The sequence below is a fragment of the Hibiscus syriacus genome, unplaced genomic scaffold, assembly GCF_006381635.1.
Source record: "Hibiscus syriacus cultivar Baekdansim isolate YM2019G1 unplaced genomic scaffold, ASM638163v2 tig00110729_pilon, whole genome shotgun sequence".
Lineage (NCBI taxonomy): Eukaryota > Viridiplantae > Streptophyta > Magnoliopsida > Malvales > Malvaceae > Hibiscus > Hibiscus syriacus.
Genome location: NW_024062843.1, coordinates 1,293,395 through 1,305,582, shown reverse-complemented (window position 1 = coordinate 1,305,582; position 12,188 = coordinate 1,293,395). Strand labels below are relative to the sequence as shown.

At 33.0% G+C, this 12,188-nt stretch overlaps 1 protein-coding gene across 1 annotated transcript; it reads right to left on the bottom strand.

Moving 5' to 3' along the window:
• Positions 1–9,273: 9,273 nt before the first annotated feature.
• LOC120139137 (30S ribosomal protein 3, chloroplastic-like) lies at positions 9,274–10,245 on the bottom strand. The gene is made up of 2 exons (XM_039154456.1): positions 9,965–10,245; positions 9,274–9,702 (listed from the first exon to the last, which is right to left on the bottom strand). Exons 1-2 carry the CDS (start codon positions 10,187–10,189, stop codon positions 9,421–9,423), a joined length of 507 nt encoding a protein of 168 aa, XP_039010387.1. The 5' UTR covers positions 10,190–10,245; the 3' UTR covers positions 9,274–9,420.
• Positions 10,246–12,188: the final 1,943 nt, after the last annotated feature.

Here is a 12,188-nt window from a genome sequence, read left to right as displayed (position 1 = left end):
GTAAAGTGAAAGAACCATTGATCGAATAATCCACAAACTTTACTAAACACCCTAGATATATTCTATTTTTGGTTAAAAAAACAAACCCTAAAAAAAGAACTAACCATTTCATCTTTTCTTCTCTCAAGCCTCCTCCTCCAACATCCCACACAACCGGCGACACCTCACCCCATGCATGGGCGAATGACGACCGCACGAAGACGGTCCTCTTCACTTTCGTATGCCAACCTCGACGCAGGTAACCAAAGGGGCCACCTAAAAAAGACCCAAACCCCTTTCTCTCTCTATCTCTCTTCTTTTTTCACCTAAGAACCTCCCCCGTACTTTCAACCACCGTCGTAAATCGGAGCTCTTTCATCACCGGCCACCACCCATGGTGTCTAACTATTCCCTAAACTCCTAAACCTAGCCGAACAACCCCTTTTTCTGATAAGAATGGTTAAAACAAGACCTAGAACCAACTAAAACTCAGCCCCCATTCCAAACGACCTATATGGCTCTCTACCACCGACCGCCTTACCCCGATACTACTACCCCTCTCCGGCGAGGGCTCATGTTGCTTCTCTTCCCACACTATTTTGTTTTCATTCATGCATAAAAAAATGGAAAAATAAAAACCCAAATAAAATGACTCTCAAATCCCTTTTACAAATTTTTGCTTTCAGTTGATTTTTTAATTTATTTTTTTTTATTTTTTGTCTTTATTACATTTTCATTTGGGTATATACCCATTTTACAATGCTTGATGATGATAAAAAAGCTAAAAAAAATATCTTATTTTTGTCTTGACATCATCTTCTTCCTTTTTTTTTTGCATGGTTGCTAATTTGGTGTTGAATTGGTGCAGGAGCAACAGATGGCAGGAGGAAGCATCGGATTTGAAAGGATTTTCACTCTTTTGTTTTGTTCATTAGACCTTTTTTTTACTTGTGTGTTATTATTTTATGTAAATAATATATATATGATATTCATCGATGATTCTCCCGTGCCTCCAAGAAATAGTGATTACAGTCCCATTTTTTGGCATTCATAGTACACTGGGGGATCTTTCTTCTTTCTCGATTCATGTTTCTTGTCTTCTTTGGATGTCATGAATTGTTTGAATTTCTTAAAGAGCTTTACAATCTCTTCATCTTCATCCACCTCTTCACTTGAGTCTTAATTACTCTCGTTGGTGGACTTTAAGGCAATTCTCACCTCCTTTTTTTTCCTTCTTTCTTTGGAGTTTCACCTCATGAGTGAGTAAAGAACCAATAAGCTCATCCAAATCATTGGCTTCTTCGATGGCATTTTCTTTGCCTTCCCAAGATGTAGTCAAATAAACAATCATTTTCTCACCATCTTTTCATTGAGATGACCTTCCCAAAGTTCTTCAAGTCATTAATGATCGTGGTAAATCGATCAGACATTGTCTTGATGTCTTCATTAGGCTTAATCTTGAAATTCTCATAGTTGACTTCTTTACTTGGCTTGTTCCTTCGTAGGTCACCTCCAATTTGTCCCAAATCTCCTTATCATTAGAGTATGAATATACTCTACTATACTCATCCATACCAAAATCTCAAAAGAGGATGTGCATGGCTTTGGCATTAAGCAACTTCCTATCTTCACTTGTCCACTCATTTCGATTTCTTGGTAGAAAACAAAAGAAAAACCTCATAAAGGCAAATATGTTTGTAATTAATAAAGCACACTCCCAAATTACACTTGAGCAAAAATAAACAAGAAGCTCATAAGTTTATTACAAAGAAGTTGACAATTTAGCACTAATATCTCTTTTGATATTGAAATGATCTTGCCATTTGTTCTCCATTTGAATTTTGGTCCCTTTTATGTCTTATAATATCAATCTAGCCATTTGGAGTCGGTGGGGATTGAATAGAAACGTTAGATTCATTAATTTTGAGCATTTAATGCTCACCTGCAAATTTGGTATTGATTCCAACAAGTTGGTCTTGAGACCGAGCCTTCCAACAGTCAAATTTATAGTTGTTAAACCTCCATTATTGATACTGCTTGAATCAGTATCAATACTAGCCCACCGGTCTCGAGACTGAGACATTGGTATCGAAACCAAAATACATTCTGGAATTTTGGTATCAAGACTGAATAGATGGTCTCAAGAGTGGATGGTGAAAATTAAGAGTTTTGCTCTTTAAAAATGATGTTTATAAAATGTGAACTAACTCAAAAACACTTGAGATTAGTTTTCACACTTAAAAATACGTTAAAATTGTTTATGGAAAATAATTTATAAATATTGTGAAATGAAAATTTTAACAATTTAAAATATTATAATAATCATGTTATATCAAAATCAAAACTTAGTTCAACACAAGGTTTATGCAATTAGATTATCCCTTTGAACCTAGATCTTGGGATCTTTATTTAACTAGGTTGGGCTCATCACATAATGCCTTTAAATTTCATGGGCTTTAGTCTAATTCTTTTAGATGTTTTCTCAACTTGATCTTAATTTAATCTTTTGGTTAACGGATATGTGATTTTATCCTTTGATTTTATAAAATCAATAGAGATAACTCTATTTGAGATCAATTATCTAATGATATTATATCGATAACACATATGTCTCAATTTACTATTATACATGAAATTTTGTGCTTTAGCAATTGTTGCTTGGTTGTCACATTATATGCATAATATGGGCATAGGTTTCGATCATTATGGAATATCTTCAAGAAAATTATGAAGTTATTCGACTTCTTCTCCAGATTTTTCTAGAACTACAAACTCAGATTCCATTATGGATCTAATTATAATCGTTTTTCTTAAGGAATTCCAAGATGCATCTCCTCCTTCTAAAGTAAATATATATCCATTTGTACCTTTAGTATCTTGAATATCATATATACAATTGGCATCGGAGTATCCTTTTAAGAAAACAATATCTCTAGAATAATGCAATCCATAATCTTGAGTATATCTAAGATATCTCAGTATCCTTGTTATTACTTTCTAGTAGTTTCCCTTGATTGCTCATAGATATGCTTAGACTGCTCATAGTGAAAGCGATGTCTAGTCTAGTACAACTCATGAGATACATTAGGACGCATATGACCTTGCATATTTCACCTGGTGAACATTTTCACTTTGATTTTTACACAGAATGAGTCTATTTGAATTATGGCTATACTAGAATCATTCTTGTTAAATTTATTGAGAATCTTGTCCACATGGTGTGAATGAGTTAGTATGATACCTTCAAATGTCCTTTTAATTTGGAAGTCCAGAATCGTATTAGCGAATCTCATATACTTCATGTCAAATTTTGAATTTAACATGTTTTGGTACATTTTACCATTTCATTGTTACTTTCAGCAATGAGTATGTCATCGACATAAAAGAATAGAATGATATATCTGACGTTTTTTGTTTTGACATAAACACTTGTCACACTCATTTATCTTGAAGTCATTTGTCATCGCGACACTATCAAACTTCTCATACCATTGTTTTAATTCTTGTTTAAGTCCATATAAAGACTTCACCAACTTATAGATTTTCTTTTCTTGACCTAGAACTATATGACCCTCAGGTTGTACTATGTATATTTCTTCGTGAAGGTATCCATTTAAGAAAGTTGTTCTAACATCCATTTGATATGTTTCTAGATTTCATAAAATGGAAATTGCAAGTATCATTCTTATGGATGTTATTCTTAATACAATAGAGTATGTATCAAAGTAGTCAAAACCTTTATTTTATTGGTATCCTTTTATTATCAGTCTAGCCTTGTAATTATCAATTGTTCAATTTGTTTTCATTTTCCATTTGAAAATCTATTTATAATTTAGTGATTTAATCCTATAAGGAAAATCCACTAATTCCCACATATGGTTATGCATGATGGAATTTATTTTCACTTTTAATAACTTCCTTTCATAAGGTGCCTTCAGAGGATCGTATAACATCTATACGTTTAAGGTTCAACCTCTAACATAAAGATTAGAAAGTTTGGTTCAAAGAATCTTTTTACCCTTGCTCGTTTGCTCCTTCTTAGCTCTATTCCAGTTTCACCGTCTTGCTGATCATTTAAATTATTTTCATTGTTAGTCTTTAATGTTTGTTTTGTTGAACATTAATCAGACTCCCTAGATTTATAAGGGAAAATATTTTCAAAGAATGATGCATTATTTGATATCGTGTTCTTGTGAATCTCAAGGTTCTCTGATTCATACACAAAAATTCTATACGCATTACTATGTTCTGCATACCCAATGAAAATGTGATTCACAATTTTATGACCTATTTTTATTTGCATTGGTAATGAGGACATTACCTTAGCAAAACATCCCCGCATTTTCAAATATTTGTAGGAAGGTTTTCGGCCTTTCCATAATTTGTATAGTGTCTTGTCCTTTTCTTTTCGAGGTTCCTTATTTAAAAGGCAATTAGTTGAGAGAAAAATTTTCTCCCACATGTTTTGTGATAACTAGAGCTTCCTAATAAGGCATTTATCATTTCTTTTAGAGCCTATTTTTTCGCTCAGTTACTCCATTTGATTGAGGAGAATATGGTTGTGTTACTTAGTGAACAATATAATGTTGCGAACAAAATTCACTAAATGCTTCAACATATTCACCACTACGATCATTTCTCACCTTTTTAATCCTTTTATTAATTTGGTTTTCGACTTTTAATTTATTGAAAATAAATTTTTTTCGTAGATTCGTTTTAGCTCTTAACAAATATGTATAACAATACTTTTGTTATCACCAACGAATATAATAAAACAATTATTCCCTTTTGTTTGTGCTATCATTGTGAATTTGATAACTAGATCACCAAAATTTCTTTAGTGCTAGTATCTTTCAATTCATATTTATGGTCCAACACCATCTATAATTATTTAGCCATTTTAAACATTGAACACTTCATAGCGTGCATCTGATAAGGCTTTGAGAATGTGATTATATCATAGAAAAACATAGTTTTTTCCATGCTCTGATTCGAGAACTCAGTTGAAATCAACACTTAAATTTTTGTTGAACATAATCAGTAACCAATTTATATCTAGTAACAATTTCTGGTGAACAAATTTGTTCATAGAAAATTGAATAAACATATTAATTCATATTACTTATTGTTTGGAAAATGTAGATCAAGTAAACTCGTTAAAACGACGGGACTTAAATTCCCGAAACTAGATTTATTTACAAGAACTCACATTACAAACATATCAAGATTTCAAAGAAATAAATTCAATGATTTGTTTCTTTTTTACAAAATGATATCATACTTGATTCTCAAGAAATAAATTAGACAACTTAATTTCTTAAGATTTTACGAAAATAAATTCAACAACTTATTTTCTTCTACAAGATAAAATGTTCAAGATTTCTAAGAAAATAAATTTGACGATTTATTTTCTTTTACAAACCAAAATCATATAAGATTCACAAGAAAATAAATTCAACAATTTATTTCTTTTTAGAAAACAAAATCATTTAAGATTCTTAAGAAAATAAATTCAACAATTTATTTCTTTTTACAAAACAAAATCATTCAAGATTCTCAAGAAAATATATTCAATAACGTATTTTCTTACAAAGTTAGAATTAAAGCAAAATTCTAAGGTAAAATAAATTCAGTAATTTATTTCCCTTTTTCTAGTGTATTATCTTTTGTTAAACGATAAAATTAATAGCACTAAAACTCAAAACTGATATATCAAGGAAACCCGATAAAATGAATTAATCCTGTAATTTGACAACTCAATAATAAAAAAGAACTAATCTTTGATTTTGGAAACTCAATATTTAAAAGCCCTTGATTAAAATCTGAATCTATTTGTATTTATAAATTTTCAAAAGAAATTAATAGTGCAATAATGGAATCCACAGTGTTTTCAAACACAACCCATAATTATTATAATATTTACTAATAAGTATATATATCAAAAATATATTATTTATTCATATTATATTTAATATTCTATATTAATAGGTCATGATTAATGCTTACGTGCATTTTTTAATGTGGTAATAACATTTACCTCATCTTCTCTAATAGTAGAAGGATCATTTGATATTTGGCCAAATTCAATATGACCAAATAGAACAACATCTTCTGTTGTCATGTCTTGAAATTCTATCATCAAAATTTCACAAGTCTCTTTTTCTGATTCATGCCAATCAATATCATTGAATTTTAATTCAAAGCATGATAAAACCATTGAATTTAGTTAGTAACTAAAGTTCTTAAACAAATCAATAAAAAAATTATTATTTTCAAATGAATTCTATTATAAATAGTAATCAAATAAGTTCTCTTAGATGACAGAATTAAATCTCAACTGATTTCAAAACAGAACTGAAATTAGCAATAATTCTAATAAACAGAAAATTACTTTTTGTTTATTTTCGATTTTGTTACCGAACAAAATCAATGTTTTGAAATAAAATCAATAACAAATGTTACTTTAAAGACAATTTCTATAAAATAGATTTATTCACTTTGAGATTAAGCAAATCCGTTAAAAAGATAGAATAAATCATAAAAACAAATTTATTTTCTATCTTGTTTTTCCCATGATTTCTAAATCATCTCAAATTAAAAGGTAGAAGAAAGATTAAAATCTATCTAATATATCTTAAGATTGTTAAAAAATAATAACAATCTGAGACGATAACCGAACCTGAGATAATAAAATAAAGGAAGTTAAACTTTCTTAAAAATAAAATAAAATTGAATAAAAAGAAAAGTACTCTTTTTAGTAGATCTATTGGTCGGAAATAGGTTGAGGCTTGTCGCTACACAGATTCCTTGAGACATATTCTTATTCACTTCTTAGTACTCGAGATTATTGGTCGTTGTCTCACATGATACAACAACTAAATGATTAACGTATAATAACACAACTGTCGAAATCTCGAACTATCCCTTACCTTTGTTTATCACCGAAACAACAGCTAAATTCTGAGTTGTGTTTAACCTAGAAGCTTGAACTATCCCTTACCTCTGTTTATCACCGAAAAAATAACTAAATTCTAAGTTGTGTTTCACCTAGAAGCTTGTCCATTGTTCTCTATAAAATTATGTCAAAGTCCATTGTTAATGGTCTTTCGAACTATCCCTTACCTTTGTTTATCACAGGAAAAACAATTAAATTATGAGTTGTGTTTAACCTAGAAGCTTGAACTATCCCTTACCTTTGTTTATCACTGAAAAAACAACTAAATTATGAGTTGTGTTTAACCTAAAAGCTTGTCCATTGTTCTCTATAAAATTATGTCAAAGTCCATTTTAATGGTCTTAATAATATAATGCCTATGTCGAAACCAATCAGGATGGAGCTGGAACATTCCAATAAGAAGGAACCTTGCTGATTAGAAGGTCGAACAGTGGTTAAATCTTTTCGCATTGCTTCAGAATTTTCCTTGTGATGATGTTAAAGATGATGGCTGCTTTTGGACGGGAAACAGGGAAGAAATTTATTCGGCCAGATCCTGTGTTAGGCTAATGTATGCGAGTCAGCCAAAATATTCTTCTTGGGTGAAGCAAGTTTGGTTTGGGGTGGCCCCCAAGAGTGGAAAGCTTTGTTTGGCAAGCTTCCCATAAGAAGTTGGCTATGAAAACGGAGTTGGCTAAAAGATGAGTATACGGTCTGGAAGATGTTTTGTGCCCTCTTTGTCGGATTGAGCTAGGAACTATTTCGCATCTGCTAGTTTCGTGTAAGTTTGTACGGGATCTTTGGTGTAGTTTTCTGCATTTTTGGAATGTTTCTACGGCGTTGCCATTTAATCCTGCAGATCTCCTTATGGCTTGGATGGATTTAGTCCGAAACTCTCACATTTGGGTGTTTATACCAGGTGCGATTTGGTGGTCAGTGTGGAAGTGTATAAATGAAGTAGTTTTTAAGAAGGGTTCTTTTGATCCAGTCCAACTTTTTTCCTTATTAGGTTTAGATTGGTTTCTTGGTTTGCTGCAAAATTTCCAAGCGCCTTGCAGTTTGATTGTTTGATATGTGACCCATCGTTGGCTGATATTCAAGGGGCTGGTATAATTTCCTCTACACTGGCTTGGTCCCCTCCCTTTTGGGTTTTTTTAAAATCAATGTTAACGGAGCAGTGAAGAAGGATTGGCAGAAAGATGGCATAGGTGGTCTTGTTCATGACTCGAACAGAAAGATGATGGGTTCTTTCTCGAAAAAGGTAGGTCTAGGGTCCCCAATTTTAGCAGAATTGCTTGCAATCAAGAAAGTTTTAAGTTCCTTTTTTGAGAAGGATTGGAGCTTTAAAGGAAGGCTGATTTTGGAGTCAGACTGTAGACTGTTTGAAGGCTTTGGAGTGGATCAAAAATCTTGGTGAATGCCCACATTTGTTCGAGACCTTAGCTAGAGAAATATGTGCAGTGGTGGTGGATAATAGTGTAATAGTAAGAGATATTCATAGATGTTGTAATTGGAAAGCTAATTGCAAAGCTGGGAATTGGGTAATAGTTGTTGGCGCAGTTTAATGTTTGGTTTTGGTTGCTTATAGGAGTCTGTGTATAATGGGGTAGTTTCTGCTAAGTTGGGGAAAGAATATTGTTCTTGTTTTCTGTAGTATTTGGTGGTTTTATTCAGGTTGTATTTGGCTGTATTTACCTCTTGATGTATTTGATAATTTTAGTAAAAAAAAAGATTGAGGTACTCTTTTTCTCCTTCCAATGTCTGTTGAACTATTTCATAGCTTAATTTTAGTATAAAAAAAAATTGAGGACTCCAATTTTATAAAAAAAAATGCCTATTTGTATAAGTGAAACTTAACGTGCTTTCGTTCCTGTTTGGTTAACTTGTGAAAACATTTTCATGCCTCGTGAATTGTTTCATTATCTAAAGACTTCAGAAAACGGTCCTAATAAGGGGTAAAGGTTACTATTAATTTGGATTTGGAAAAGGTTTGTGACTTTGTTGAGTGGCAATTCTTATAGGATGTTATGCAGAGAACCTACTCTGATTCTTTTCTTAAGCACTAAAGGTAAAACCTTTAGGAAAAAAATTCATCACGTTTTTATAAAATCAAAAGAAAATATATGATAGATTTGTGAAGATGATTCAGAGAATCAAAACAAAGCATCTAAAACAACATTCATACAGTCATTAGTGTATGTATGAACCTCTAACTGCAAGTATGAATGTTCTTGTGATAAGCTTGCTGTGTGAATTGGTGTTTGATTTTAAACATCCATACGCTAATTTACACGCCGATTCATACAAAAAGCTATCACAAGAACATCCATTCTTACGGTAAGAGGTTCATACACACACAGACACACACACACTTGATTCACATAAAAAAGGCTATCACAAGAACATTCAGTCACCCATATTTGATTCAGCTCAATTTAGCAAAACAAGGAATGTAATTGCAACTAGAAGTAAAAGAGATTGAACAAAACTTTGTCAGTTGAAAACGCTTAGTATAAATTACCACCACTTGTCTGCCATAAATTGACAATGTCGGTAGCATTATTGAGAAGGTGGATCCTTTGCATGTGGGATATCCATGGCTTGCTTTCAAGCAAAACCTTGAGCTCTTCCCAAGCATCTTTCCTAGGCCAAAAGTAATATGGACTCAATGGGATTGAACCATGCCCCGGTATCACTTGATCAAGGGCTATCTCTATATCTTTTTCCATCCATATGAACTTCAACACTACCCTTGGCTTCTCCAATGGCTTCACCACCACTCCAAGCTTCTACATTATCCAACTAAACACAACGAAAACACATGAATCTAAGTTCATCTCTGGTTTTACAAGAAAGTAAGTTCAAATAAAACAATTTTTTCTGAGTTTTACAAAGAAAAGAAGAGAGCAAAAACATTAAGTTCAAAATAAGCCCTTATCGGGGTTTTACAAGAAAAGGGTAAAGAAAATGAAGTTCTAATTAAACCCATTTTTTTCTCGCAAAAAAAAAAAAAAAGAAATTGAAGGGGGAAACGGGGACCCAAAGCTTTACCGCTTTCTCAGAAGAAGATTCAGAGAGGGAATCATCCAGTGGCCGTTCATCAGAAAGAGCAGGAGGTTTCGCTTTGTCTTGTAAAGAGATTACGGGTTCAGCAATATCCGAGGTTTTAGGGGAAAAGGAGAGATTTAACAGGGAATATTTAGGGTTTAGAGAAGGAAATGAAATTAAGGGTTTAAAATAAGAGTTTGGATTCGTTTGGAGACATGTTACCACCATTTTTCCCCTTTCTTTGCGGATTACTTCAGACAGGAAATTCTCAAATTTGCTTATGCTGCTTCTATGTTTTACTGGCAATCTGGCACAGTGTGTAATATTTGTGGGAAAAGGGTCGGGTTTTCGGATGCGGATATAGAACCCGGTCTATGAGTTCCATAATAAGGTAGACATGTTGATGGGCTGGATCATACTACGAACTTTTTCAAGTTTTTGCATAAACTTGTTTTGATTTGTGGGTTTTTTATTGCCCATTAGAGCATCCGGATATTTTATTTAGCCCATTAGAAAATTCGGGTTTTTATTTTGGGATCTAAGGTATTTTTTATAGTGTTCATGGAACATGTCACGACGAGACGAAGAGTTTCAATAAAAAAATTATTCAAACTCGTCACCTCGAGGTGTCGAGTTCTAATAAAATATAATTTTTATTAAAATTTATCACATCAAAATAAGAAGTTTGAATAAAAAAATATTTTTATTAGAATTCGTCACCTAATTGTGACAAGTTCCATTGTACTGTAGAAAATATCGTAGATCTCAAAATAAAAGTGTATGTGCTATTTTTTGTAATTTTTTTGGGCTACCTTATTGGGGAAAAACCTTTGTTTTGTTTTGTTTTGTTTTTTTCTTTTTTAAATAGATTTAATTTGAGTGATGAGATTTAAACACCCAGGTAGTATGTAAAGGATATTCATGGACATTTATTATTCACTTTAATATTAAATATTTTAAAATTAACTTTGAATAGATGATTATATGGTGTTATACATATTTTCTTTTAAAAATTAAGTGAAAATTATTTCTTAATCACTATTTTAAATAATTTACATTGTAACACCCCCAATTTAGGGGGTCAAATTATATGTTTTTAAAACTTGTAGTCAGTTTTAGAAAGTTGAAGGAAATTCAAGGACCTATCCCTGAATTTACCATTTTTCTTGGGCAGTAAAATTTAAACCCCTCCCCCGGTGAAATTCCTAAAATTTTCCTCAAATCTCAATCCTAAATCCCTAAACCCCAAACCACTACCTCACTAGCTTTCCCCGATTTTCGTTGATTCCAGCCACTGTAGAAATACGCCGCTACCCAAATTGACTCCTCATCGGACGGCAACCAAAGCCCGAACATTTTCGCGCCGTGAAACGCCTCCTTCCGCCGCGAATCGATGCTAAAAATCATCGTCGAGAAACCCCCTTGTCGCTTCGGTTTTACATCAATTTCGACCAAACCATCAATCGTCGTGTCTCACCGCCCCCATCATCGTGTTCCTCGGCCAGTTCCGATCAAAACCCTATCGGGTTTTCCATCCACCATCATCGTTCCCGCCGTCCGTCGTGGGTAAGATTCTGATCGTTCGATTCAGTTATTTTCCTAGTGTTTTGGCTTGCAAATAGGTTGTTTTTAAATTGTGGTTGATGAGTACATGCTCCATGAAGAATCGTCCGATCACCTCGTCCTCTGTCGCCACCGCACGCGCCTCCACCGTGTGTGGGGCTTCTTTCCTAGCCGAGAATTCTGGAAAGTTGAGTTAACTCGATCGAGTTGACCGAGTCAAACGAGTCAACTCGTGAGTCAACCCGTTGAGTCAACTCGAACAGAGTCAACCCGACCCGTTGACTTTGGCTAGGGTTGACCGTTGACCGATCAGACTGTTGACTTTGACCCAAAAAGTAAAATTTTTCGAAAAGTCCTATTTTATGTTTTTCGACATCCTGAGTCCAAATTCGAAATTTGTTTGCAAAATCCGCACCCGGTAAGACTTTTTTCAGTGATTTATCTTTAGATTCAAGTTGGTTTTTCGATTAAGTTCAGTTTTTTTATATAAATTCGTTTGCTATGTGTCCGAGTAATTATTGGATATTGAATTAAAGTTCAAGGGCGATCGAATGAAGTTTAAATAGTTGATCGATATGGCACGAAAATTGAGGTAATACTTTACTACCTTTTGTATGCTTTTCAGAACCCATTGATAAATGGTAAATTCATGAATGAAAATGAT